This window comes from Nicotiana tabacum, chromosome 5 (genome assembly GCF_000715075.1).
Source record: "Nicotiana tabacum cultivar K326 chromosome 5, ASM71507v2, whole genome shotgun sequence".
Taxonomy (NCBI): Eukaryota; Viridiplantae; Streptophyta; class Magnoliopsida; order Solanales; family Solanaceae; genus Nicotiana; species Nicotiana tabacum.
In genome coordinates this window covers 54342937-54367433 of record NC_134084.1, presented here as the reverse complement: position 1 = coordinate 54367433, position 24497 = coordinate 54342937, and the positions used below count along the sequence as shown (strand labels likewise).

Genomic DNA, 24497 nt, shown 5'->3' with positions numbered 1-24497 from the left:
TTATATATATATATATAATTATGTGTTTTTATTATAATTTAAATTCATATTTTTTAATAACTTAATTGTACAAATTATATATATATATATATATATATATATATATATATATATATATATATATATATAATTATGTGTTTTTATTATAATTTAAATTCATATGTTTTAATAACTTAATTGTACAAATTATATATTTATGGATTTTTATACAATTATTAACTTAATTGTACAAAGTTTGCATTTTCAACAACCAGTATAAATTACTTAAACAAAGGGAATTCTAAGCTAAAATACTACACATTACTACGCTACAAGGCTCTAAATTTTACTACGCTATAAGGGTCTACGTTTTACTACGCTAAAAAGGTCTGGATTTTACTACGCTAAAAAATAATCTAAACTAACCATAAACAACAAATAAATTTAATTGCAAATAAAATATAAAACGGCATGAAAATACATATATATAAATCAGGATATTAACAGACAAATTTATTTTACTAATTTATATTTTTTTAGAAACCACTAATATTAAATCCAGATAAATTTAACATGCTAGTTTCGAAAAAAAAAACACAAACCGAAATAGAACACATACAAATCAAATAATATACATTATTATAAATGTTTCAACTTAAAATAAATCGAAATACCTCAATTTAGAATTTTGGCAAAGCAAAAAGATTGAAATTTTGACTCCGGAATTATGAATCAACAATAACACGAAGCTCTACTCGAATGTGGGACCCTTTTTCTTCGAGTTTTATGTGTCGGGGGGACCCAAAATTTATTTTTTTAAAAAAAATGGCAGAAACGGGGTATTTGGTGGAGGACCAAGAAAGATGTGGGTTTAAAAAATGGAGGATGAATCGAGATGGAAGACGGAGGGATATAAAATATCTATGTATAGCGCCACTATACCTGGCGCTATACATTAATGATGTATGTATAGCGCCAGGTATTGTGGCGTTATACCTGGCCATGTCAGCTTTTACAGTATAGCGCCACAATACCTGACGCTATACATTAACGGTGCCGTTACTGTTAGTATATAGCGTCAGGTATTATGGCGCTATATATAAAAATGTCATTTTTTTTACCACCTATTTATGTAGTTTGAGTCCAAAAGAACCACATTTTGGTTCCGGACTCGTTCACAAGATACTCCACGATTGCAATTCAAGTATCACAAATCTTAATTGCTGAATCTTCTGTCATCTCAGTCCAGGACTTCAACAACAGTATCATGGACTTCAGAAGAAATTGCCTCAGTATCCAACTGGTGCTAGGATCCTAGTCAGTCTATTGACCAAAAGTACCACTACTTAACAACGGACAAAAGTAGAACCTTACAAGTCTTGTCAGTATGTATCCATGGGAACCCTATCAGTGTTAAATTGTATTTACGGATACATAGAAATATACAACAATAACAACAACAACAACAACAACAACAACAACAACAACAACAACAACAAACTCAATAGTTTCCCACAAGTGGGGTCTGGGAGGGTATAGAGAGGCTGTTTCCGATAGACCCTCGCCTAGAGATACATAAAAATATAAGCAACAAAATTTAAAAGCAAATCTTCACTTATTCAACTTTCAGCATATTATCATCAAGCCATATATATTCACCTAAAAGGCCAAAGTTGTCCAGCAACAAAACTTCACTTCATCTTACCAGATAGGCTATACTCCTAACAATTCAAACAAACAACTTTTTTAGGTAATCACGCTCACTGCAGATTTCGTTTGTTTGAATAAAAAACAGACTCCAAAAATTCATATAAAAAAAGGAGCTTGCTCTTAACTCTGCTCCTCACCATCTCCAAGTTCCCTCTCTGCCGCGGCCGCCATCAAGTCATCGAATTTTTCACTCTTTCCCAGCAATACCTCAATCTGAAACCAACCAATGAGATATATTTTATGTCATATAGAGTTTAATAAACAAAACTGTTAGTTCACATAATGTACAATGCTTTATATCAAGCATAAGTCAATTATTTTCAGGCCTGCAGCTTATAAATGATCCATATGATGCTAGGCCATAGAGCACTCCACTAGGCTTAATGCATCAACAGTTATGGAAAAACACTAAAGTAGGAAAGGAGGACAAGAAAGAGATTATTTGTTTTTTCTTGCTCCCGCTGCCACATATGCGTACATCAAGCCAACTTTGCTCATTGAAGATGAAACAGCAGTTCAAGCGGGCATTTCAAAATGACAGCATCAAACACATATTTCTACATATACACGGTTACAATTATCGTAAGGGAAGCGTGGCTTCAAAGTCTATCTATTATAGAAGAGGGATCCTGCGGTAGTGATATCCTAATCTCGTGGACGAATGCCAAATGTTTAGAGGTGCCTGCTGCCTGGTGCATTTTATATAATAATATAATAATTGCACAGCATATACTGTACAACAGGGAAAAGAAGATTTCATAACTTACTTTGGCTTTGGAGACGGGACGCCCTCTTGAGCCATCCTTAACATCAACAGTTGATGTCATAATCTCTGTGAACCATCCATATATAGTTTATGCTTCAGCATCTTATAAACAGCAAAGCCAAAAAAAATTTTCGATTTTAAGAGAAAGAGTTTTTTTTTCTTTCTTTTTGGATTAAATTTGCAAGAAGACTCCAAACAAACACGAGGAAATGCAAGAATCGAAAGACGTACTCTTCTCCACAGCAAACCCATTGCTCTTCAGAATTTCAGCAATTGAGACAACCGTGGCAATAGCTGCAGACGTACACAAATGTCACCAATTAAGCAACAACTATCTACAAATTGCATTGAAGTCTTGACTTGTGCCTATCTTTCAAATCACAATGACACTAATTCTGTAGGAATATAGTAAAAATGTAAAATACTCTTAAAGGGCAACCAACAGTTGAACTATTCCACCAGACACTTAAAGTTAATGTTGTTTTATTTTCAAATAAAAAGGGGAAGCCGGTGCACTAAGCTCCCGCTATGTGCGAGGTCCGGGGAAGGGCCGGATCACAAGGGTTTATAGTACGCAATCTTACCCTACATTTCTGCAAGAGGTTGTTTCAAAGGGCGACTAACAGTTGGACTATTCCACCAGACAATTAAAGTTAATGTTGTTTTATTTTCAAATACTAGATTTTAAATTGTACAAAACAAAGAGTGTGTTTTATAGCACAAATGTGTCATCATACATAAACAGGGTTAAGCTTAATCAACAAATTAGATTTAAAAATAAAAAGAAACAACAGAGGAAGTTTGGAAACATACCCATCCCAAGAGCAGAAAGTTCCACGTCATTGTACTGCTGCATATACCTCTGCCAAAAACAACACGAATTACTCTGTCTAAAATAGGGTACAAAACAAAAAGACCAAACAAAATCCTAAGATATAAATTTTACCTTGGCAAGATTGACGTAGAAGAACAAGGGTTTCTTGGTGTTAGAAACCTGAATACGATTCTTCTTCTGAAGGTCTCCTCCGCTAATGTTCATATTGTTCACTCCTTCACTTAACTCCTCCATCATCAATTAATTAGCAAATCTCACTCTCCCTTTGATTGTAGCACCAAGGTTTTTAACCCCTAACTTTTAATAGGCTTGCTGTCGGCTTTCTCCAAATAAGAAACCTAAGACTACGAAAAGACGAAGCAAGCTTCTTAAGGCGTTAGACTAGGGTAATTTGATAGAATATTAATCTTATAATAATGATCCTACTCCCTCTTTTTTACTCGGCACAGAGTTTAACAGCTTATTTCGATGGTTATTACTCATTGTATCGTATTGATACTTTAAATACAATATTTGTTTTGATTGTTACTTAAATTTTATTTTATCGTATCGTTAAATCCGTCATTACATAACGACGAAATGTGTCACTTTATGTAACGACCGATTTGGTGTGGTGACATCGTTACCTTGTCTTTTTCTCTCAATCTCACCCTTTATTATTATTAAATTATTTTATTTTATCATTTACCCTACATTTTATATAGTAATTTTACCTTGTATCATATTTTTTTCTTTATAATATTGTAAGTTTATTCTTCATATTGCTGGTGCGTGATATCATGAAACGATGGCAAACACACAATCTATTCAAACATTGTATTTATCAAATGATACAGTATAATATAATACAGTACGATACGATACATTATGAAACGATGCGTAACAACCATCCAAACAAGTTGTAAGAAAAAAGAAGAAGACTTTTAAATGTGTGGTCTTCGAAACTTAAGGGGTAAAAAGTTTGTAGGGCCATAACATTTGTGTGGCTATAAAAGCTTATCATTAAGGGTAAATAGATAAAATAAAAGAGTTTAAAGTTGAATTATTTCCAAATTTAGAAATGTGTCATTTGTTTTGGAATAGACTAAAAAGGAAAGTACCTCATTTAATATAAAATAGAGGGATATCATATTATTTTAATAAATCTTAGTTGTTATCTTATTATTTAATATAGTATACAAAAATATAATAAAATCTATACAAAATCAAAGGATACACATCATACAATAATCAAATAAATTGCTTGTTTCTTATTTATTCTTTATTAAATTAGCAAGTAGTAAGTATTATACACTTAGCAATGTGACTTTTTGTTAACTTGTCAATCGTCTTAATATTTTGATACTACTTTTCTTTTAATATAACATAGATATATGTTTTCTTACTCTGAGAATATTTTTATTTTTTTAAACTTATGTTATACTATTCAAAATTCTTCAATTGTCTAAATTTATCAATAATTTTATGAGTGTTATTAATTTTCTTGAGTGTTATTTATTAATTAATTCAAAATATAAATATTATAAAATTATCTTTATCCCCCTCTTTTCGTACATTCTTTTCTAATGTAATATTTGATTAATTTTTTTATTTTATATTTTACTGAAAATTTAAATAATATAATATGTTTTTAATAAATTATAATTTTGACATTCATCAAAAGTATAAAGAGCTAAGTCTTTTATTATTATTAAAAATAACCTACCAATATTTTTAATAATTATTAATTATAACATTTCTCAATTTTTTGCCTTTTTCCTCTTGCTTTTCTATTAAATATATATTTTCTTCTTTCCAAGAAAAAAAGTGAAACGGTTGTAATTAAAGTTGTAACATATGCAATTAATCATAATACTCATAATGCTTATTATAGTAGAATAATGGCTATACGTTACAATGTATTCCTATTACCCAACTAAAGTAATCAATTGTATTGGTTACTTTTTTTTTGGTTACTCTAAATACTAAGTCATATCTTCTTCGTCATATATTCTCCTCTTCATCTGTAATCATTCATCTTCATTCTCTCCTTTTTATTTGAAGCTCCCTCTGTAGAAAGATCTTCTTTTTTTTTCTCCCGAAGGTTCTTTCATTTTAAATCTTTTGGCTATTAATTAAGAAGTGGAGAAGAGAAGAACATATGTCGCTTTGGGGAGTCAAATATAAGCTTGATGAAGACGCTATTATCAATGATGTATGCATATTTTATTACTCTTAGGGGTCGTTTGGTAGGGTGCATAAGAATAATACTGAATAAGGTGTATTAGTAATGCTGGTATTAGTTATGCTTGCATTAGTTATGCTGGTATTAGGTATGCTCACATATTTCTTATCTATTGTTTGGTTTGATGTATTAAAGCATTGCACAATTTCTAAAAGAATTGTTTGTTTACAAAAATGCCCTCAAAACCAGTCCATCACTCTAACTTTTTAAAAGAAACATATGTTGAGAAATGTTTTTATATGAAAAAGTTTAAAAAAAATTATTTGATTTGTCTACCTATATTGTAATATAGAACTAAATATTTATTTATAAAAAAGAAAATATGCTAAGTATTTATTTATTTACTAGGGAATAATTTTATTTTTCACAATTTGGATTATTTAAACTTGCATTAATATAATAACAAGCATATTTTAATAAAGCATAAATTTTGAAGGACAATTTTATCTTTAACTAAGCTAATGCATGCATTAAAATCCATTGCATTGCTAATACCATGGTTTTCTATGCATTAGTTATGCATAGTATAATACCAAATAGAATGTATAACTAATGCATAGATTCAAAATATCTACCAAACAAGGCATTATTAATACACAAAGCTAATGCATGCATTATTTTATCTAATGCATCCTACCAAACCACCCCTTAATCTGCTGCAGGCTTTGTAATTGCAGTGAGTTCATATGTAATCGTTTTGCCTTTTTATTAGTGCAAAATTAATCAAGAGAATATTAACTTTTTGGAATTTTTCATAAGTTTGGTAAGAGGGGGATTGTTGATTTGGTTATTTAAGGAAGGATAATGATTTCTGATTTTATGGAGGAATTGAAGAGTGTGAAATATTAGAAAGAAAATGAAACAAGAAAATACCCGTGATTCTTCTGATTTCTTTTGGAAATTTAAACCGAAGCCTAACGATTCCCATCTATAAATATTCCTTTATGCTTTCAGTCACAGGACAAGCTTCAACCGCTATTTTACTCTAAAAACAGAGAAATTTTAGCTTTCTCTCTTACTTCTCCGTCTCTGTTTGTTCCTGGCAATGCTTGGCATTTTTCGGGGATTTATTGCCTTCCGGGTTAGTGAATTCAAGGCCTGAGATAGTCCCTTGAAGACGCCCCAGTTTCACTGCCCTAAAAAAGGTCAGTTTCCTTCTAATTTTTAATCTTTCAATATTTTGTTTTAGATGTAAAGTGTGTCATTGTGTTCCAGTATAAATCATATGTGTTTTCTCTTTTATTGGACTATAGAAAATCGTGGCTTTGTTGTTGTTTATATAACAGAATGATGCCCATAGAATTTCGCTTGTTCTGCTTATATATTGTTTGTATGATTAAATAAGTATAGCTATTAGATCTGAATTTTTCTTTAGGTTTTTTTATCTTAGCAATATGGCTAAAAGTAGCTGAAATATCTAAGCAAGATTAATGTATGAATGTGTTTTTGAACTATCATTTTTAGATAATGCACTCTTAGACTTAAGAGTACACAATATAATTATTCAACTCAACATAGCAGATCCCATGATTAGACATCTGTAAGTGTAAATTTACTGTGATAATTGGTCGAATATGTCATTTGCAAATAATCGGTTAGACTGAATGGATTACTTATCAGTCTGCATTAGTGACTTAAAGAAAACAGCATGACGGTAAAATTTGTTGGCTCCCTTTTAGAAGGAACAACCTCGTATCTATGTTCACTTCAATATTTGAACTCTATTTGTTAAGATTATGATTTAAGAAGTCTGTATTTCGATGAACTAGTAGATAAGTAGAGTAAAGTTAATTTATCTTTTCTTTGGAATTTCCTGTCGCTACCCTATGAATGCTAAATGTCTTACATTCCTGTTAAACCCATGACTTGAATATGTGCTCATACGTTTGAGTGTACCGAGGGTAGCGACCATGACTCATGTTCTCTGCTACAAAAAATGTTCTATGAATTTCATTGCAACTTGTCGAATTGGTTCCATTTTATGTAGCCGTGCGCAGTCCTATTATTTCCCTCCATGTTATAAGTTCATCTTAAGGAAGAAACTTATCTAACTGTTAAGAATAGGGATTCATATTATGTATTTTCTATTCATGACTTAGAGACCATGGCAATAGCATTTGACAGTGCTCATAGTGAAATAGACCTTAGCTAGAAGCATGTGTTGTTTTGAAATATTGCTTACATATCCTCTTTCGGTGTTAGCATTTATTTTCTAAAATCTGAAAATAACCTTAAAAAGGGCATAAAACACATATTTATAAGTCTTAAAATTACTAGTGTTTGTCCCATGATTTACTGAAACATAGTAATTATAGTCATAGGCTTAAAATATTGAATACTTTTGTGGTTTGGTTTATCGTGAGAATATCTGGGAAGTGTCTTTAATTAAGAAGAAATGAGATGTTAAGATTATAGATCATTTATCAATACCAATATGATTGATGCTTGCTTTGTTTCTCCTATTATATTTTAGTTTTCACCTTTTCTCTAGCACTTCTAGAAATAGACCTCTTTCATTCTAATTCTTGTTTTGTTATCTTTTGGTGCATATGTACTTGGAACAAAACATGGAGTTTTAATGCAAGACTCGCTCATACCCGAGCATGGAATCGACACACATTTCCACATCCTTACAGTGCATTGGATAGCGAGAAAACAAGCGAAGCGCTTGGGATGCCGATGGCGTCTTTCTTCCTTTTTCTGTTGTTTGCCTTTTATCGTCTATGTTGTCTAACTTTATAAATTTGGCTGCGTTTGCGTAGTTAATTTTTCTCCATGTTGAAAATGGTTAGCAGAAGTTCATGATTAACTACCTAGAATTTCTATCTTGGGTGAAAGGTTTAAAACTAATAATCGAAACTGATTTTTAAACCAACGCCTATCTTGACAAATACATTTTTAAATTAGTGGCTATTGGTTTCTCTAAAAATATTTAATATACCAAGTAAAGGTTTATCTTTGCAGTAATTATTTTTTTTAATTCATTCATTTCAAATTGAAACATAGGCATAACCTGGTGTTCTTTTAACTTTGTGAACTTTAATATCTTGAAAGAAGTTTTAAAATCCACCTGTCTCGAACAGTCTATTTTTTCAATGCAAAAATGCTAGAAGTTCACCACGTTCGCTACAATCGACTTTAACTATTTTTGGTCAACATTTTTTGTGAAAGCTTAATAAAAGAAGTTTACTTCAGTTTCATCAACGAAAGAAAGTTTACTTCAATCATTAGCTACCAATACTTCTAAATATTCTTATAAAATAATTAATTTATATTAATTAACCTAAGTTTTGCTGGTTAACCGTATTTAACGGATCATATATGGTGCCTTCACAATCTTCTCTGTAGGATTAATTAGAATCATTACCCATAATCTTAAGGTTAAGCAGACCTTAAAAACAGAGTTAACTTTAACCATTATTTAGTAAATAGGTGTCCTAATTCACCTTTAAAATAATTAGGTGGCGACTCTCTTTAATTAATTAAACCTCAGAAATACCAATATGTTATACTCTAATTTGACCCGTGTTAAAATGGGGTATAACACATAAATCAATGACAATGTCTAAACACGACCACTAATGTCTCACAAACTCTCCCAAGACCTAGTATCACAATATCGTCATGAGCATCTAACAAGAGTACATAGTCTCAACTGAACAACAATATCTGTCCGGAAACAAAAATACATAGATAGATATAAACGAGTATGGAAGAAAGACTTCATGTGTTGCAGATCGGACAAGTAAAGCGGCCCACCGTAAAATCTTCAACAAATTACTCCTACTCAGTTCAACGGGTACTGCTAATACTAGCCTCAAATCCTGCATAAATATGTAAAGAAATATGGTGTGAGTGCAAAACCAAAGTACTCAGTAAGTATCAAGTCCGATCTCAAAAAAGCAGTGACGAGGGGTCTAAACTAACAACTCCTACCAATCGAATAACCATATGAAAATATAATTAGAACATGTGATAATGCATGATATCATCAGTCACATACAAAAGGAAAAGTATACTAAATTTTGGATTTAGTCATGCTTTTTAAATAAAGAGACGGAATACAATATCAGTTATCTCAATTATTCATGATATGAGTCAATTGGCATTCCTATATAAGAGCCACGGCATGAATCTAAGCTACCCATGCACGTTCGTGTTCCAATATCAAAATGTATATAAGAGCCACTACATAAGTCTAAGCTACCAATGCATGCTCATGATCCAATCTTGACATCTCACAGTACAAATTCATGTGTCTGGCATTGGCAAAGTGTCCAAACTAGCACCAATCTAGATGTCTGCACTCTTAGAGCCAAAGTAATATGGGTAATCGCCTGATTCCGGGGGGACGTATCCATATTCAAACGCCATTACGGCGTGCAACCTGATTTTACTAATAATATCATCAATAATCAATATCCCGTCACAATGTCCTTGGGGCCGAAATTCTCAACTTTCCTTAATATCCAACTCGATGAAGATGCACTATGACATAGTAATAAAATGCGGATTAATCATAACATGAATAAGAGATAAGTATGGCTAATCAAGTAATTCAACTTGTTATAATAGTTTAGTATGTTCATTTAATATCCTTAAGTCCAATCATGACATTAAACAAGAGCAACAAAGCCAATAATTACTAAATTATAAGTCAAGTAAGGCCAAAACATGAATATTGCAAATCAACAAGCCAGTACCCTAAGCATGGTTTCTAATCATGGAACAGCTTCATCACATAGTCATAGAATCAATGAAACGTGAAGAGAAAATCACATAGTTCAAATATGGCAATATATAAGCCTAACCCTATTCTAGTATGATTGTAACCTAACTACCATATACGCTCGTCATCTCGCATATACGTGTTACCTAAATTATGTAGCAAGTAGCAAATAAATTACCTACAGGGAGAATTCCTTTTTACAAGGATAGACAAGAAACTTACCTCAATCTGGCAAGCTTAAATCAGTCAATCAACCACCTTTCCTTTCAAAATCCAACACCAAACGACTTGAATCTAGTCAAATATAACTCAATAACATCAAATAAAGCTATAGGAATCAATTCCAAACAATAAAACTTCAATCTTTAGCCAAATCTACAAAAGTCAAACTGACTCACATGATCAAAACCCGAGTAAATGGGTGATCCCGGTACCCATAACCCCACGAGTTTAATTATGTGAAATTAGATTTCAAAATCGAGTCTAAATTGGTACTCAAATCCCCCAAATTATAGGCACTCCCCCTCCCCAAAACCCCTAAATTTCTCTTTAAAATACATGTTCCAAGTGTATAAATCCAAGGGGAATCAAGATTTATAGTCAAACCGAAATGCAAATTACTTACCGAAAAAGTCATAGTGAAAATCCTTTCCAAAATTGTCTTTTCCCGTGCTCTAAAACTCAAAATAGTGAAATATGAGCTAACCCTCGAAATAAATAAGTTTGCCAGCAATATCGCATCTACGGCCCAGTTACTCGCATCTATAAGTCCGCTTCTGCAGCCACATGTTAGTATCTGCGAGCTCTTTCACAGCCAGTGATCGCACATGTGACTCCACTACCGTATCTACGGCCTCGCATGTGCGCACGTCCTTGTGCAGATGCGCTTCCTCATGTCTGCCTCATTCTCGAGCTCCGCAAGTGCGCCTTCGCATCTATGTTACCCTCTTCGCAGAAGCGACCACTCACTGGACCATCCACTTTCGCATGTGCGCTCTAAACACCGTAGGTACGACCTCTGCACCCGCACGCCTCTCTCTGTATGTGCGATACACTAGATATCAGCAGCTCCAACATGGTCCGAAATTGTCCAAAACCACTCTAAAACTAACTCGAGCTTCCCAGTCTCCCATCAAATCTACCAACAACTCTGAATACCTTATCCAAACTTGTCCCAAGGCTTAAAACATAAAAAACACAACCATAAATCGATGATCAAAAATCCATCTCTTAACTTCCAAACATTCCAGCTTCGCTAACCGCGTCTGAATCACACTTAGACATTTCGGACTACAACCAAACTTTGCACACAAGTTTCATTCAACCAAATGAACCCATCCAAAGTCTCGAAACCACCGTCAAAGCTCGTTAGTCAAAAATTCAACTAGAGGTCAAACTTAAGAACTCTCCAATTCATCAAATTGCCAGCTTTCGACAAATAACGCTAAAACCTTTTAGAAATCTCTGAACATACGCCCAAGTCCAAAATCGCCAGAGGAACCTATTGAAACCATCAAATCTCAGTTCAAGGTCGTTTACTCAAAAGTCAAACATTGGTCAACTCTTCCAAATTAAAGCTTCCAAAATAAGAATTTCTCTTTCAACCCACCTCTAAACCTCTCATAAATCCAAACCAACCGTACTTAGAAGTCATAATGCATCATATGAATTTACTCAAGGTCTCAATCCACCGAAGCATCAAAACGTCCAGTCGGGTCATAATAGAAGAAAAATATTTCTCAAGTGTTTTATTAGTAAGTAAAAAAATATTATTTTAAAAATTATAAATTATGCAAATACGATGGATGAGAGTGGAGGCAGGGTTGGGGGTGGAGGTAAGAGTGGGTGGTGAGTAAGAGTGGATAGGATGGGGCTAGATGGGTGGTGGGTGGTGGGTGGGGTTAGGAGGGGTGGGCGGTTGGGGAGATGGACATGAAGGTTGAAAAGAGTTTTGAAAAATATTTTTTCTTCTTTTGATACCAATTGGAGTAAAATAAATTCTTGAAAAAAATATTATTCAAAGCATTTAAGCCAATCAAACATGGAAAAATTGAAAAAATATACCCAACACACCCTAAGTGATATTCTGAAGGAAAAGTATCATTATTATGTAATCAAAATTTAGTGATTAAAGTGTAAAAGACATTTCGTGCAATATAAACACCGAGTAAGTATTTTCCGGAAATCACTTTTAATGCATGGAATTATAGCACTATTCTCCACAAGCCACGTGTGTATCAACGACCCCAGGTCCCAACAGAACCAACATGCCTACAACACAACTGTGAGCCTGTTTGGATGGGCTCAAACCAGCTTTTAAGTATTTCTTAGTAAAAATTGGGTGGGGTAGCCACTTTTTAAAGTGGTATTTACTTTTTATCCAGGATTTTTAATGCTTAGCAATAGTAATCACTAATTAATTAAAATTAATATGAAAAGATTGTGTTACCCTTTCTTCTATCTCTTTCATGTTAGGAAGCTCAGCGAACTAAGCTCAGCGAAATGACTTAAAGGATGACGAGAAGAGGAAAAAATTGAGTTTTGATTGAAAGTGAAGAGGTAAAAATTGAAACAGATGGCAAAAGGGTATTGGAAAATTATACAAGATATGCAAAAAGATTCAGATTAGGAGGATAAAAATTGAGTCTTGATATAAAGTGAACACAGAAAAAATGGAGTAGTGGGGTTTTTCATGTTTATTTTATTTGTCTGTTTTGGGGGGTCAAAAGGATCTATGAATCTAATTAGTGATTTAAAAATTGGATTTTATGGTGGTTGATGTATTTGACCAGAACGTGATGATAAAGGATCTATGGTGGTTGATGTATTTAGGTTTGTGATTTTTGTGATGTATTTTTGGTTTTATGTTACGTTATGGATCCTGAACTTACAGTTACAAGTTCAAAAGTTAAGGATATTCGGTCTTGAATTTCGAGTTCCAAGTTCAAAAGTTAAGGACACTTGGTCCTTAACTTAGAGTTAAGTTCAATAGTTAAGGACACAAGTTCAAAAGTTAAGGACATGCAGTCTTTAACTTACAGTTACAAGTTCTAAAGTTAAGGACATACAGTCCTTAACTTACAGTTACAAGTTCAAAAGTTAAGGACAATAGGTCCTTAACTTTGATTTTCAAGTTCAAAAGTTAAGGACAGACAGTCCTTAACTTATAGTTACACGTTCAAAAATTAAGGACAAGCAGTCTTTAACTTACAGTTACAAGTTCAAAAGTTAAGGACAATAGGTCCTTAACTTTGACTTACAAGTTCAAAAGTTAAGGACACTTGGGGTGTGTTTGGTATAACAGAAAATGTTTTCCGTAGAAAATGTTTTCCAAGAAAATATTTTCTTAGAAAACAAGTAGTAATCGTATTCATTTTCCGGTGTTTGGTACACAAATTAAGGAAAATGACTTCTCAAGAGTATTCATAAATAATTTAGATATAATAAAAAGGAAGCCATAAACTTTCAAACCAACAACCTTCCGGACCCACAAATTTCATAAACTTTTGCACCGCTAAATTTTCAAAACCGCGAAATTTCGAACCCGTAAACTTTATAATTTTTAAACCCGTAAACTTCCAAACACATAAACCTCCGAACTCATAATTTTGGAACTTGTAAAATTTTGAGCCTTTAAACCGATAAATAATAAAATTAAAACTGAAAAATATATTTTAATTTTTTTTTTGTGCGGGGATAGAGGGGTAGTTGGGTGAGTGGTAACGGAAAAACTGAAATTTGAAAAAAAGAAAAACCCTTTTTTTGAAAAGAGGGTGGGGTGGGTTGGTGAGGGTGGGGAAGGTTGAGAAGGAGCTTTGGAAAATGTTTTCCCTTCTCTTGATAAGGAAAAATTTTTCCTCTAATTGTAAGAAAATGAATTGATAAGGAAAATGTTTTCCAAAACATTTAAGCCAACCAAACATGGGAAAATTGGAAAACATTTTCCGAAAAATATTTTCCTTCATACCAAACACACCCTTGGTCTTGAAGTTTGAGTTCCAAGTTCAAAAGTTAAGGACATGTAGCCTTGAAGTCCTGAACTTAGAGTTCCAAGTTCAAAAGTTAAGGACATGTAGTCTTGAACTTAGAGTTACAAGTTCAAAAGTTAAGGACATGCAGTCCTGAACTTAGGGTTCCAAGTTCAAAAGTTAAGGACATGAACAAAGAGTATTTTCGTCCGGGCAGTTAAAGTTTATTAAAGCAGTGGCTAAAGACTAAAGACATTTTAAACGGTGGCTTAAAAGTAAATACATATATTATTAGTGACCAACCGTGCACTTCCCCCTATTCTTTAACCTGCAGAAGTGTTTAGCAACCAAAAGAAGACTTAAAAAAAGTTAAAATCTACTTTAAAAAATTAAAACTAATAAGTTGGAAGCTTAAAAGCCATATTGCTTTGACCAAATATATTACCTTCTTATCCCTTATATTTTTTTTAATCCTGAAATTACCCCTAAGTAGGAAACCCTACAACATACTATCTTTTTCTTTTCTCCATTATTGTTGCAGCACCATCTGCTTCGGTTTAATCTCCAGCTTTCATTTTCATGGGCAATTAGTAAAACACGTTGCATAAAAGCTGGAGAAACTTGAGAAATAATTTAAGGATACCCCGCAAAACTTGGTTTCAAGTTTCTGATTCCCAAATAAATAGGATTTGAAAAGTCCAATTACTCCTACAGTACTTCAGCTAATCTCCGTTCTCCATTTCAATAATATTCTTTGAATGTTAATAACTTTATGGATATATCAGTCATTTCAATAAGAAAAAGTGCTTATAAGCACTTCTTTACCAAACATTTCATCAGCTTTTTTTCAATTTCAGCACTTTTATCCAAACATGTAACTACTTATTTATAAAACAAGTTCCAGCATTTAACTTAAACGCCATTTTTTTAAGCCAATCCAAACGGGCTCTGTGCCCACTGGGAAAAGCAGCTATAACAAAAGATTTCTCCATCATAAAATTAACTCGGCAAGTTATTGACCAATACAATCCATAATTCACAAAATACCGGAGATTTCAGGATACATAGTTTAATAAGACGTAATACATGCAGCTCCAGAAGGGCAAAATAACACAACACAACCACAGCGGGCCTTGTAAAAGTACAAAGATGATTCAGGCAAAACCTTAGAGCCCTAGTCCAACTGTACGGCCATCTCTTCGGCGAAGTCCAGCAGTATATTGCTTCTCCAAATCCATCTGGAGCTCCCTTTGCTTCTCTGCGTCGTGGATGACTGGTTTGTTCTCTGTCTTCACGTCGCCTTTCACACCCTACAATTGGCCATATGTACCAAGGCAACCTCAGACTCTAAAAAGTGTGTTAGTACATATGAAGAGATTTTGCTGAGGGGACAAGTTATTAAGACTAAATACTGAGGGAGGCTATTACTTCTGACAATCTAAAGCAAAATAAAAGGAACAGAAATTACCATGAGTTTCTTGAATTTTTCTTGTCGCTCGCGATCACCAAATAGTGATGTATCCCAACGATGAGTGGACTACATATTCGACCATCAATTGAACATACAAAGACCAAGAGAGTGAATAACATTGAGCATAGGATAGAGAGATTTAACAAGCTAGCAATAAACATCTATTGATGCAGCAGTCAAAATCAAGTTGCTCCGATTCTTTAAAGCATGAGCAACCTAATAATCAGGCTGATGTCAGCAAAAGCGATCAAATGAGACTTAAGATATGCATCACCTTGAAATGGAACTAATTTATCTCATACTGTTTCCCCGTTAGACGACCAAGGAATAACAAGTTTTACGGAGAGGTGAAGGTGCTATAGGTGGACATGCGGAGTAATAATAGGGGAATAACTTGCCAGACCTGCAGGAACACAGGAGGAGGAGAGGACGGACAGACAGTAAATTTACCTCTTCAGTATCAGTGGTGGTTTTCTTGTTTCCCCACAGCAGCTTCTTCTTTTGGTCAGCAGTCATGATACCCGTTCCAATAAGGTTTCTATTAACTGTGATTCGTTGCGAAGATTAAATCAAATAAGAGAACATGGTTAGCAGAGCGAACTATGAGATATTAATTGCAAAAAAAAAAGAACTTTATAATAGTGCTCGAATAAAGCAGATATAGTCAAACAACCATCACCATAGACAACTAAAAGGGCAGCCCGGTGCACTAAGCTCCCGCTATACGCGGGGTCCGGGGAAGGGCCGGACTACAAGGGTCTATCGTGCGCAACCTATCACCATAGATAACTAAGGAAACATATACATACATACATACATACATACATATACATACATATATGTATATAATCAAACATCTTTATTACAACAGCACCGTTTGTTCTGATATTTTTTGGCTTTTATAGTGAATGGTGTTATACTTCTATAACAACCATGAAGCAGAAATGGACGTGAAGCTAGATATAAAAGTCATCCCCACGAGAGATAATTTCAAATATCTTGGGTCTGTGATACAGGATAACAAGGAGATCGACGAGGATATCGCACACCGTATTGGAGCGGGATGGATGAAATGGAGGCTCACTTTTAGTGTTGTGTGACAAGAATGTGTCATCTAGACTTAAGGGCAAGTTTGATAAAGCGGTAGTTAGACCGACCATGTTGTATGGAGCCGAGTGTTGGCCAGTCAAAAAATATCATGTCCGAAAGTTGAAAGTAGCGGAAATGAGGATGTTGAGATAGATGTGTGGGCATACCAGGAGAGATAAGATTAGGAACGAGTATATTAGGTACAAGGTGGGTGTGGCTCCTATAGAAGATAAGTTGCGGGAATCGAGGCTGAGATGGTTCGAACATGTGAAGAGGAGAGACCCTGATGCCCCGATTAGGATGTGTGAGAGGTTGATCATGGCGGGTCAGAGGAAGGGTAGTGGGAGGCCTAAGAAGTACTGGGTGAAGTGATTAGGCAAGATATGACTTTTATAGTGAATGATTGTTATATGAGGATGTTGTTATAGAGAAGTTTGATTGTGTACCATGGAGCCTTGCACATGCCCCATGACCCCTTGGTCGCGTCCCACGGAGCCTGGCCAAAGCCTCGAGCACCTAGTGCCATGGACGACCCCACAGTCTTGGCCGATTCAAAGTGACAAGTGTATATGTGCCTATGTCACCCCCACTACTAGCTTGTGCCCACATTCGTCAGCCCGCAATGCCCACAACGTCAGTCAGCAGGCAACTTCCTCAACATCTGCCCGCAGTCGGTGCCAACAAGCAAATGCCCATCGAGAGAATAACCAAAAGTTTGAATTATGAATAATGTTGGAATAAGGGGCTTTAGAATAAGTAGAAAACATACAAAATATATGCATCGCACGTTTTGCTCCCATAAGAAGAATGAAACTAAAGTGAAGGAATTAGCGGGGATTCTAACGATTCTAGGAGAACGACATGACAGATGAAAATCAAACACATAGAACTAAAATAAGATGGATGGAGGAGAGTTGCAGTAATGCAATGGATCTGAAGATACATAGATGGAGTGAAACAAAAATTTATAGAACGGTTGTACGACCAACAATATTATAAGGAGCAAATATTGGATTTAGTACATATTCGTAAAATGAATACCATAGAAAAGCGGATGTTAGGATGAATGTGCGGTCATACACGTTAAGACAAGATCAGGAATGATCTTATATGGCAGATTGCATAAATAACACATAGAGGTAACCTAAATCACATGGAGAGAAATCACCTCAAACAACCTGCAATTTCTTTGGAATCCTTATATATTTAGTGAAAGAACAGAACATAAATGAGACGAAGGATTCATATAAGTGATACAAGCTAATTGGAATTAAGGTTTATACCCTATTGCTACACTTACACTAGATTCATTAATTCCCAAAGGTCCCTTCAATTAGTTAGAGATTAAATGTGGGGTTGGTTGGTTTGGGGGAGGGAGACTAACCAAGTTGAAGGAACGGTAAGAAAATTCACGGGTTCTTACACTTGAGAGATGATGGTATTTTGGACATATTGTAAGAGTTGTTTTTGGAGGAAAACTAAGCCAGTACAGGTTAAGTGTGTTTCAGATTTCTATAACCACAAGGCAGCTTTTAGCCTGTTTCACAGTACATGGAGATCAACCGAGGAGCAAGAATCATATAGATACAATGTAATACACCCTAAAATGTTCTCAAGTCCCATCTAATTTAAAGAGCTTATAAAAAAATCTTATCCAAAACAAAACCAAAACACTTTGGTTAAAGAACAATTTCGACTTCTAGAAATCAGTTCAAAGTGTTGCCTGAAAACCAAAACAATCTAAAGGTATGTTTCTACGAAAACTCACACATATTCCAAAAACTCGTCGGCAAAACTATTCCAAACACCACTTTTTCCAAAATATATTTTTCTAAAATTGTTCTAAAGATTATTTGTTTGAAAACAAACAAAAACTAAATCCAACGCCACCTGAGATACCACTGTACACCATCAGATCCTCCTCCACAGCTCCACCCCCTTTTTCTCTTTCAAACCTAGCCAGGTTTAACAAATCAAGCAAAAAAGGAAAGTAAAATAACCAGGACTTCAATTTAATTCGCCCCCAACTGTACACATTCTTTACTCTCACCAGAACAAGGAGAGGATACTTGGGCAATACAAGAATATATAGATGCAGAACATATCCAGAAAGAAAAAGAAGAAGAAATATACCTAGTTCAGCAGCCTTCATTGCAGCAACTTTTGCAGCATCTATATCAGAGTCTTTCACGCCCTGCTCCAAGGCCAATTCACTGTTTGGACCTTGACCTTGTTTTGAACTCGAAGAAAGTTTTCCATCAACCGCGCTTGCTGGATCCATACCTGAAAAATAAAGAGTGCAATTATAACATAAATGATACTGTCCAGGAAGAAGAATAAGATGCTTAATACCATCTATTCCCTGCTCTGAACTCCGGTCCATGCCTGAGAACTTTGACTTCTTAGCTGGAGACTCTCGCCCTTTACCAAACTCAACATTTCTGTCTTCAAATTTCTCCTTTGTTTCTCTGTAGTAGCTTCTCTCCTTGTACTGATCACGGTCTTCATATTTCTTCTTTTCCTCTTTAGTGTATTTCTCACTATCCAACACCATTTCATCAAATTGTGGAGCTTCCTTCAGCCGATGCCTAGAACTGTCTTTTCTTGAATTTGACTCATTTCGGTTGCTTCTAGAGTCCTCATAAGCAGGTAAATTATCACTTTTGTGATCGCTCCTACGGTCCCCCTTCTCATCTCGGCTGTCTCTACACTCCTTATACCTATCCCTTTCCCTGTATCTACTATCGTCAATGCTAGAGTTATTATAACGCCTACCTGATCCTACTCTATCAAATGATGGATCTCTGTCTTTGAATGATGAAGTTTCTCTCTCCCGGTCCTTGCTTCTATGCCCTGAATCATCATACCTACCTCGGTAGTGTTTGTCAATGTCACGTGGGCAGACTCTTGATCTATGATCATTATCTCGCCTGGAGTTATTAGAATAATCATTCACTCTAGAGTCACGATGAGAATGAGAGGATAGCTTTGAATATCCTCTATCATCATCATCAGTATGCCTGTCATGCCTGGAATAATCCTCGTTCCTGTGGTGACTGCGAGAACTCCTAGAAGATTGTCGATCAGACTGCCTGTGAGATTCACCTATGCGACCCTGTCTACTGGAATTCCTATCTAAATCATCATCCTTATGTCGCCATTCATCCTTCCTTGATGGGATAGGACTAGAGCTCCTCTGGCGGGCAGGGCTCCCTACAATCAAAGATAGGATAGTTGAGAAGCAAAATCACATGCCAGCTTATACATATACACCTGAACGTGAATATAAATGCTGGCATAGGATATGTAAGTTATAATTCTTAAGCAATATCGCTATATCTTCTCTAGAAATAACGTATTTATTGTTAGGTCTAGAAATAAATTGTGATTAGTAGCTTTTTTGAGATATTAGTATAGAATATCAATATTTTCTCAAGGGGGAGAAAGTTTGCTACTTTTTCCTTTCTCTCCCTTCCCTGACTTTACCAAACAAGAGAATAAGTAGTAGTACAATTTCTCTTCCTTTACCTTCCATTCTGTCCTTCACAAACAAAGCATAGATCTGAAACAAAACATGAAACTACTAAACAATTAACCAATAGTCTCCCAGCTGGCTTCTGAAGAGATAAATTGTTATTTGCATGGTTTTCTCACTAACAGATTAAACATAAAGAGTACCTTAAAAAATATAAAGTAAAACATAATCACGTAGTATATATGACCTAACGTGTGAATTTTTTGAAAACCTATTTCTTTAAGGTGAGGATTCCAAATGACAATTACAAAGTAGAAAGAATTGGATCGAATTTGATATTGATTCTTTTTTTTCATTTCGGTCGTGTTTTTTTTTAGTATTATCATTACCATGATAAAGAATAAGTAACAGCAATGAACGATATATTTGTAGGAAAGAAGCTTAAAGATAGTTATATCATGTTAGGGCTGACAAGCGGGGGGGGGGGGGGGGTGCAGTCGAATATGAGCGGGTCGAAAACGGGTAATGGAAAACGAATAAATTATCCGACTCAACCCATACTTAATACCGATAGAAAATGGATTAACCGGCGGACGATATGGATATCCATGATTTCTTGAATATGATCACTTTTGGGAGAATTCCTAGTCTCCCAAACTTGAAGAACCCTTGAGTCTTTGCAAAATGTAAAAGTTAAACTCATTGGTCATATTTGACCCTTTTTAAAAAGTTCATTATCTCAACTCATTTTTCAGTGGATAATATGGATGGATAACTGTTTTTTTAATCCATTTTGCCAAACACTATTTCATGTGGTCATAATTCTAATGTTCCTCATGTCAAAGATATCTCTACATCTTCTTAGTTAGAACTGCGCAGACTTGTGACACTCAGCCTTGATTTGCAAGTTATATATTTCCTCAAATAAGTATAAAGATCATAGAAGGACTAGAATATTATTGCGGTTCTTCCTTTATTGAGTTAGCTAAATAAGATCAATATTCTTATTATTTTCAGGAGTTTAAACTTTTTTCAAATTTTAATTTATAACTAAGACATATTTTTAATAATATTTTTATGATTTTTAGAAATGGTATACTCTTTGATACATCATATATGCACATTGTGTATGCACAGATTATTCCTAGTGATACATATAAGATGCTTAGTATATTGAACAATAAAATAAAGACAACAAAAGTTCTTTTTAGTCGTATAAAAAAGCCATAAAGCATATACTGTATCTTATAGTAATACTTTATGAAAATTACTAAACAAACTATTAATGTAATTTTTAAATATTTTTATTCATTGAGATGGGTACACACGCATCCCGCTATCTATATCTATACTATATTAAAAGCACGAAGCTCCCTTAGCGAAATGTAGTGTGTGCCGATTAAGATCGGATTTAAAGGTATATTTTTTTTTTAATTTTATTTCTCATTCATATTGTTTCTATTTATGTTGTTACGCTTTTTATTACTTATGTGAATATGTAATATATTCAAGTTAATACTTATTTTGCTAGAACCATACTTATAAAGAAAATAGAGAATTATTTCCAAAAAAATTGTACGTCTTAGATTAAAATTGAGGCTAATTAGTAGTGTGAAAGTTTTGGCATAAGAATACTTAGCAGAAGTTTTGGTTATTTTTGGTAGATCTGTCTCTATAGTCCAATGAGCGGGTGTCTTGTACATGCTTAATTTGCTTGAATAAAATTTTCCAGTTAAACCAAAAAAAAAAATTAAAACTGATTGTTCCATAAACAAAGTCAAACTAATGAGGAGAAAAATAACTAACTTTTAATTTATACACAAAGTAATCATCGGATGCTTTCTTTCTTTCTTTAAATTTTTATTTTAAAACTCAAATACGTTATTTAATATTGTAGTTAAATAATTTTAAAAATCGTATACTCATTAAATTAGGGTTCACGCGCAAAGCGCGTATCTAGAGACTAGTCTCTCTTATTGTACTTGCTACATCAATCATGGCGTACAGTATTAAATACAAAAGCCTAATTTGACGCAAGACAGAACCCAAATTGATATTAGTCACCTCGAGCAAACCTAAAAACCCAAAATCTCCAAATAATTTTTTTTCTCCCCCGTTATACTCTTAGACTAACATGCATTCTAATGCCAAATCCTGAGAGGTTCCCATTTGACTTGACTAAACTAAACAACCTCTTGAACAGTAAAGACTGAAAATACGACAAACAATTGCTGGGAGAAGATCAAAGTCACTTTAATTTTTGTAACCAAAAAGAGCGAATTTTGTGCAATGAGCAAGAGTTCTGAAAATAGAATTATTATTTGGCGTTATAAATGCCATTTAGCAAAATATAAGAGCAGCATGATGTTGGTAATGGGACAAAGGAGGGAGCATAGCAAAAATACACATCCTGCTCCAAGGCGAAATCAGCAAGAGGCTATTAGACTGCAGATTATGGCTTTTATATACATGGTAGAGATTGCAATATTGCTTGAAAATTCAATCACAAAATATGCATCAAACATTAATTACTACAGAACTTCTTTTCGATTAATCGATCAATCCCACGAGATTCTATAAATTCTCTCCACTCACTCCTCACTATTAGTGTCCACTTCATTCCAATACAATTTTGGAGAAACTGACACAGGCGGAGCTTTACTATAAGCATCCCGCAGCTACACAGAAGCAAGGGCGTGTGACAAAGTGAAACTATTAGTAAAACATTTAGGGAATCAAAACAGGGTCTGAATAATGTTTTCTTTTTCTAATTATTTTAATAGCATAAAATTTCTGTTAATTAAAACACTAACCGTCAGACGATGAGGAACCACCACCAACAGGAGAGCGACGCCTGTATTTCCTGTTAGCTGCATCATTGGAGAGCTTACGGAATGCCCCCTTCGAATCAACATTATCTTGCGGTGAACTTTTCCCATTTAAGTCCATTGTATTTAACCTGAAACAAAACGAATACATATTCAAATTTATTACTCCAAGAAACTTTAATCAGGCGAAAAAAGAAATTGACCATCCCCTTACTTATTATTTTGAAATTGGAAAGGTGAAATTTGAACAAAATATAACCCAGGTTCTTGAAATTAGAAATGAAAATTTAGGGTTTGGAGAATTCAAGATATAAATCAAGGGACAAACCTTTTCTGTGTGGGTATTTCAAGCTAAACGACAAAACCCCATGTACTGTTATTTGCAGGAATGGGCTTCGCATGTATCTACAGCTGCTGCGTGAGAGAGAGAGCTAGGGCTTTTTATTTTGCACTTTCGAAACAAGCTACAAAGAAAGCATATTCTTCTATTTTTGTGATTAAGAGCGGGCCAAGTTTCGGGCCCTGTCCGTTCACAATTCCACACAAATGTCGAATTTATTATTTATTTTTAAAATTATATATATATATATATATATATATATATATATATATATATGTATATATTATACTACTAATTATATGCAGAGTTAAAAAGTATATAGATTAAATATATATTACATAACGATCAGATCATTTCTAATTTAACTAATTGGATGGGTGGCTACATTTAAAAAGTAAAAAAAAAAAAAGGCAGAATAGATAGACAGACACTTAAACTATTAAAGAAAGTTCACTTGAACACCTCAACTAAGCCATTTTTCACCGAAACACTTTTACTATATTTTTACTGCACCAATTTAACACATCCGACTGGCATGGCAAATAATGTGAATATCACTGCATTTGAGCGCATGAACAGCAGAAATATGCTGACAAAAAGTCTATTAACAGTACAATAAACGGTAAAATCCCTCCTTTCTCCAATAATATAATTAGACCATCCTCCCTCTTACCAGCCCTAATTCTTCACCATTCCCCAAAAATCCAGCCCTATTTCTTCACTCTTTTCTTGATTTTGTTTAAAATTTCTATTCTTCTCTCCAAATTGTGTTCGAATCTTGGCTTAATAAGCTCTCTATTATGTCTCTCAAAGCAAGAGTCGATTCATGTCGGTGTGGTCATGAATGTCAATTGAAAACTTCATGGACTCCATCTAATCCTCGAAGGAGGTTCTATAGATGCAAAATTGAAAAGGTAAGTGATAATTAACTACAATTAATTAATTTTTAGTCCTGTTATTTTTGGGCTAATTTTAGTTTGAATGAATTTTTTTGAAGGACAAAGGTGGATGTAATTATTTTAAGTGAGTTGACGACGAGTTTCCTAGCCAAGCGAATAGGGTTATTTGGGGTTTACTGAACAG

The 24497-nt window shown here is 34.2% G+C and overlaps 2 protein-coding genes across 5 annotated transcripts; both read right to left on the bottom strand.

Annotated features, from left to right (window-relative positions):
- Nucleotides 1–1575: 1575 nt before the first annotated feature.
- Nucleotides 1576–3670, bottom strand: LOC107771130 (uncharacterized protein At2g34160). 2 transcript variants are annotated; one of them, XM_016590457.2, is made up of 6 exons: nucleotides 3402–3670; nucleotides 3269–3317; nucleotides 2687–2749; nucleotides 2457–2521; nucleotides 1827–1902; nucleotides 1576–1700 (listed from the first exon to the last, which is right to left on the bottom strand). In XM_016590457.2, the coding sequence occupies exons 1-6, from the start codon at nucleotides 3525–3527 to the stop codon at nucleotides 1693–1695; spliced, it is 387 nt and encodes a 128-aa protein (XP_016445943.1). In that variant the 5' UTR covers nucleotides 3528–3670; the 3' UTR covers nucleotides 1576–1692. The 2 variants fall into 2 exon arrangements, with proteins under 2 accessions (XP_016445943.1, XP_016445942.1); XM_016590456.2 differs by having other exon boundaries at nucleotides 1576–1902; nucleotides 3402–3668.
- Nucleotides 3671–15182: 11512 nt separating this feature from the next.
- Nucleotides 15183–23543, bottom strand: LOC107771131 (uncharacterized). Of its 3 annotated transcripts, none has more exons than XM_016590458.2 (7): nucleotides 23403–23543; nucleotides 23060–23205; nucleotides 19124–19984; nucleotides 18905–19054; nucleotides 16133–16227; nucleotides 15680–15748; nucleotides 15183–15558 (listed from the first exon to the last, which is right to left on the bottom strand). In XM_016590458.2, the coding sequence occupies exons 2-7, from the start codon at nucleotides 23193–23195 to the stop codon at nucleotides 15211–15213; spliced, it is 1659 nt and encodes a 552-aa protein (XP_016445944.1). In that variant the 5' UTR covers nucleotides 23196–23205; nucleotides 23403–23543; the 3' UTR covers nucleotides 15183–15210. The 3 variants fall into 3 exon arrangements, with proteins under 3 accessions (XP_016445944.1, XP_016445947.1, XP_016445946.1); XM_016590461.2 differs by having other exon boundaries at nucleotides 15183–15521; XM_016590460.2 differs by having other exon boundaries at nucleotides 23289–23412.
- Nucleotides 23544–24497: the final 954 nt, after the last annotated feature.

Bases quoted from the DNA above. Each gene is read 5' to 3' on its own strand.
- LOC107771131 (XM_016590458.2), bottom strand. From the start codon at position 23,195: ATGGACTTAAATGGGAAAAGTTCACCGCAAGATAATGTTGATTCGAAG. The intron at 16,228-18,904 runs GTATATTTCTTC...AACGAATCACAG, and splicing joins AATGAAGGCTGCTGAACTAG to TTAATAGAAACCTTATTGGA. The intron at 15,559-15,679 runs GTAATTTCTGTT...CACACTTTTTAG, and splicing joins AAAAATTCAAGAAACTCATG to AGTCTGAGGTTGCCTTGGTA.
- LOC107771130 (XM_016590456.2), bottom strand. From the start codon at position 3,527: ATGATGGAGGAGTTAAGTGAAGGAGTGAACAATATGAACATTAGCGGA. The intron at 2,522-2,686 runs GTACGTCTTTCG...GATGGTTCACAG, and splicing joins TGGGTTTGCTGTGGAGAAGA to AGATTATGACATCAACTGTT. The intron at 1,903-2,456 runs GTAAGTTATGAA...GGTTGGTTTCAG, and splicing joins GTCCCGTCTCCAAAGCCAAA to ATTGAGGTATTGCTGGGAAA.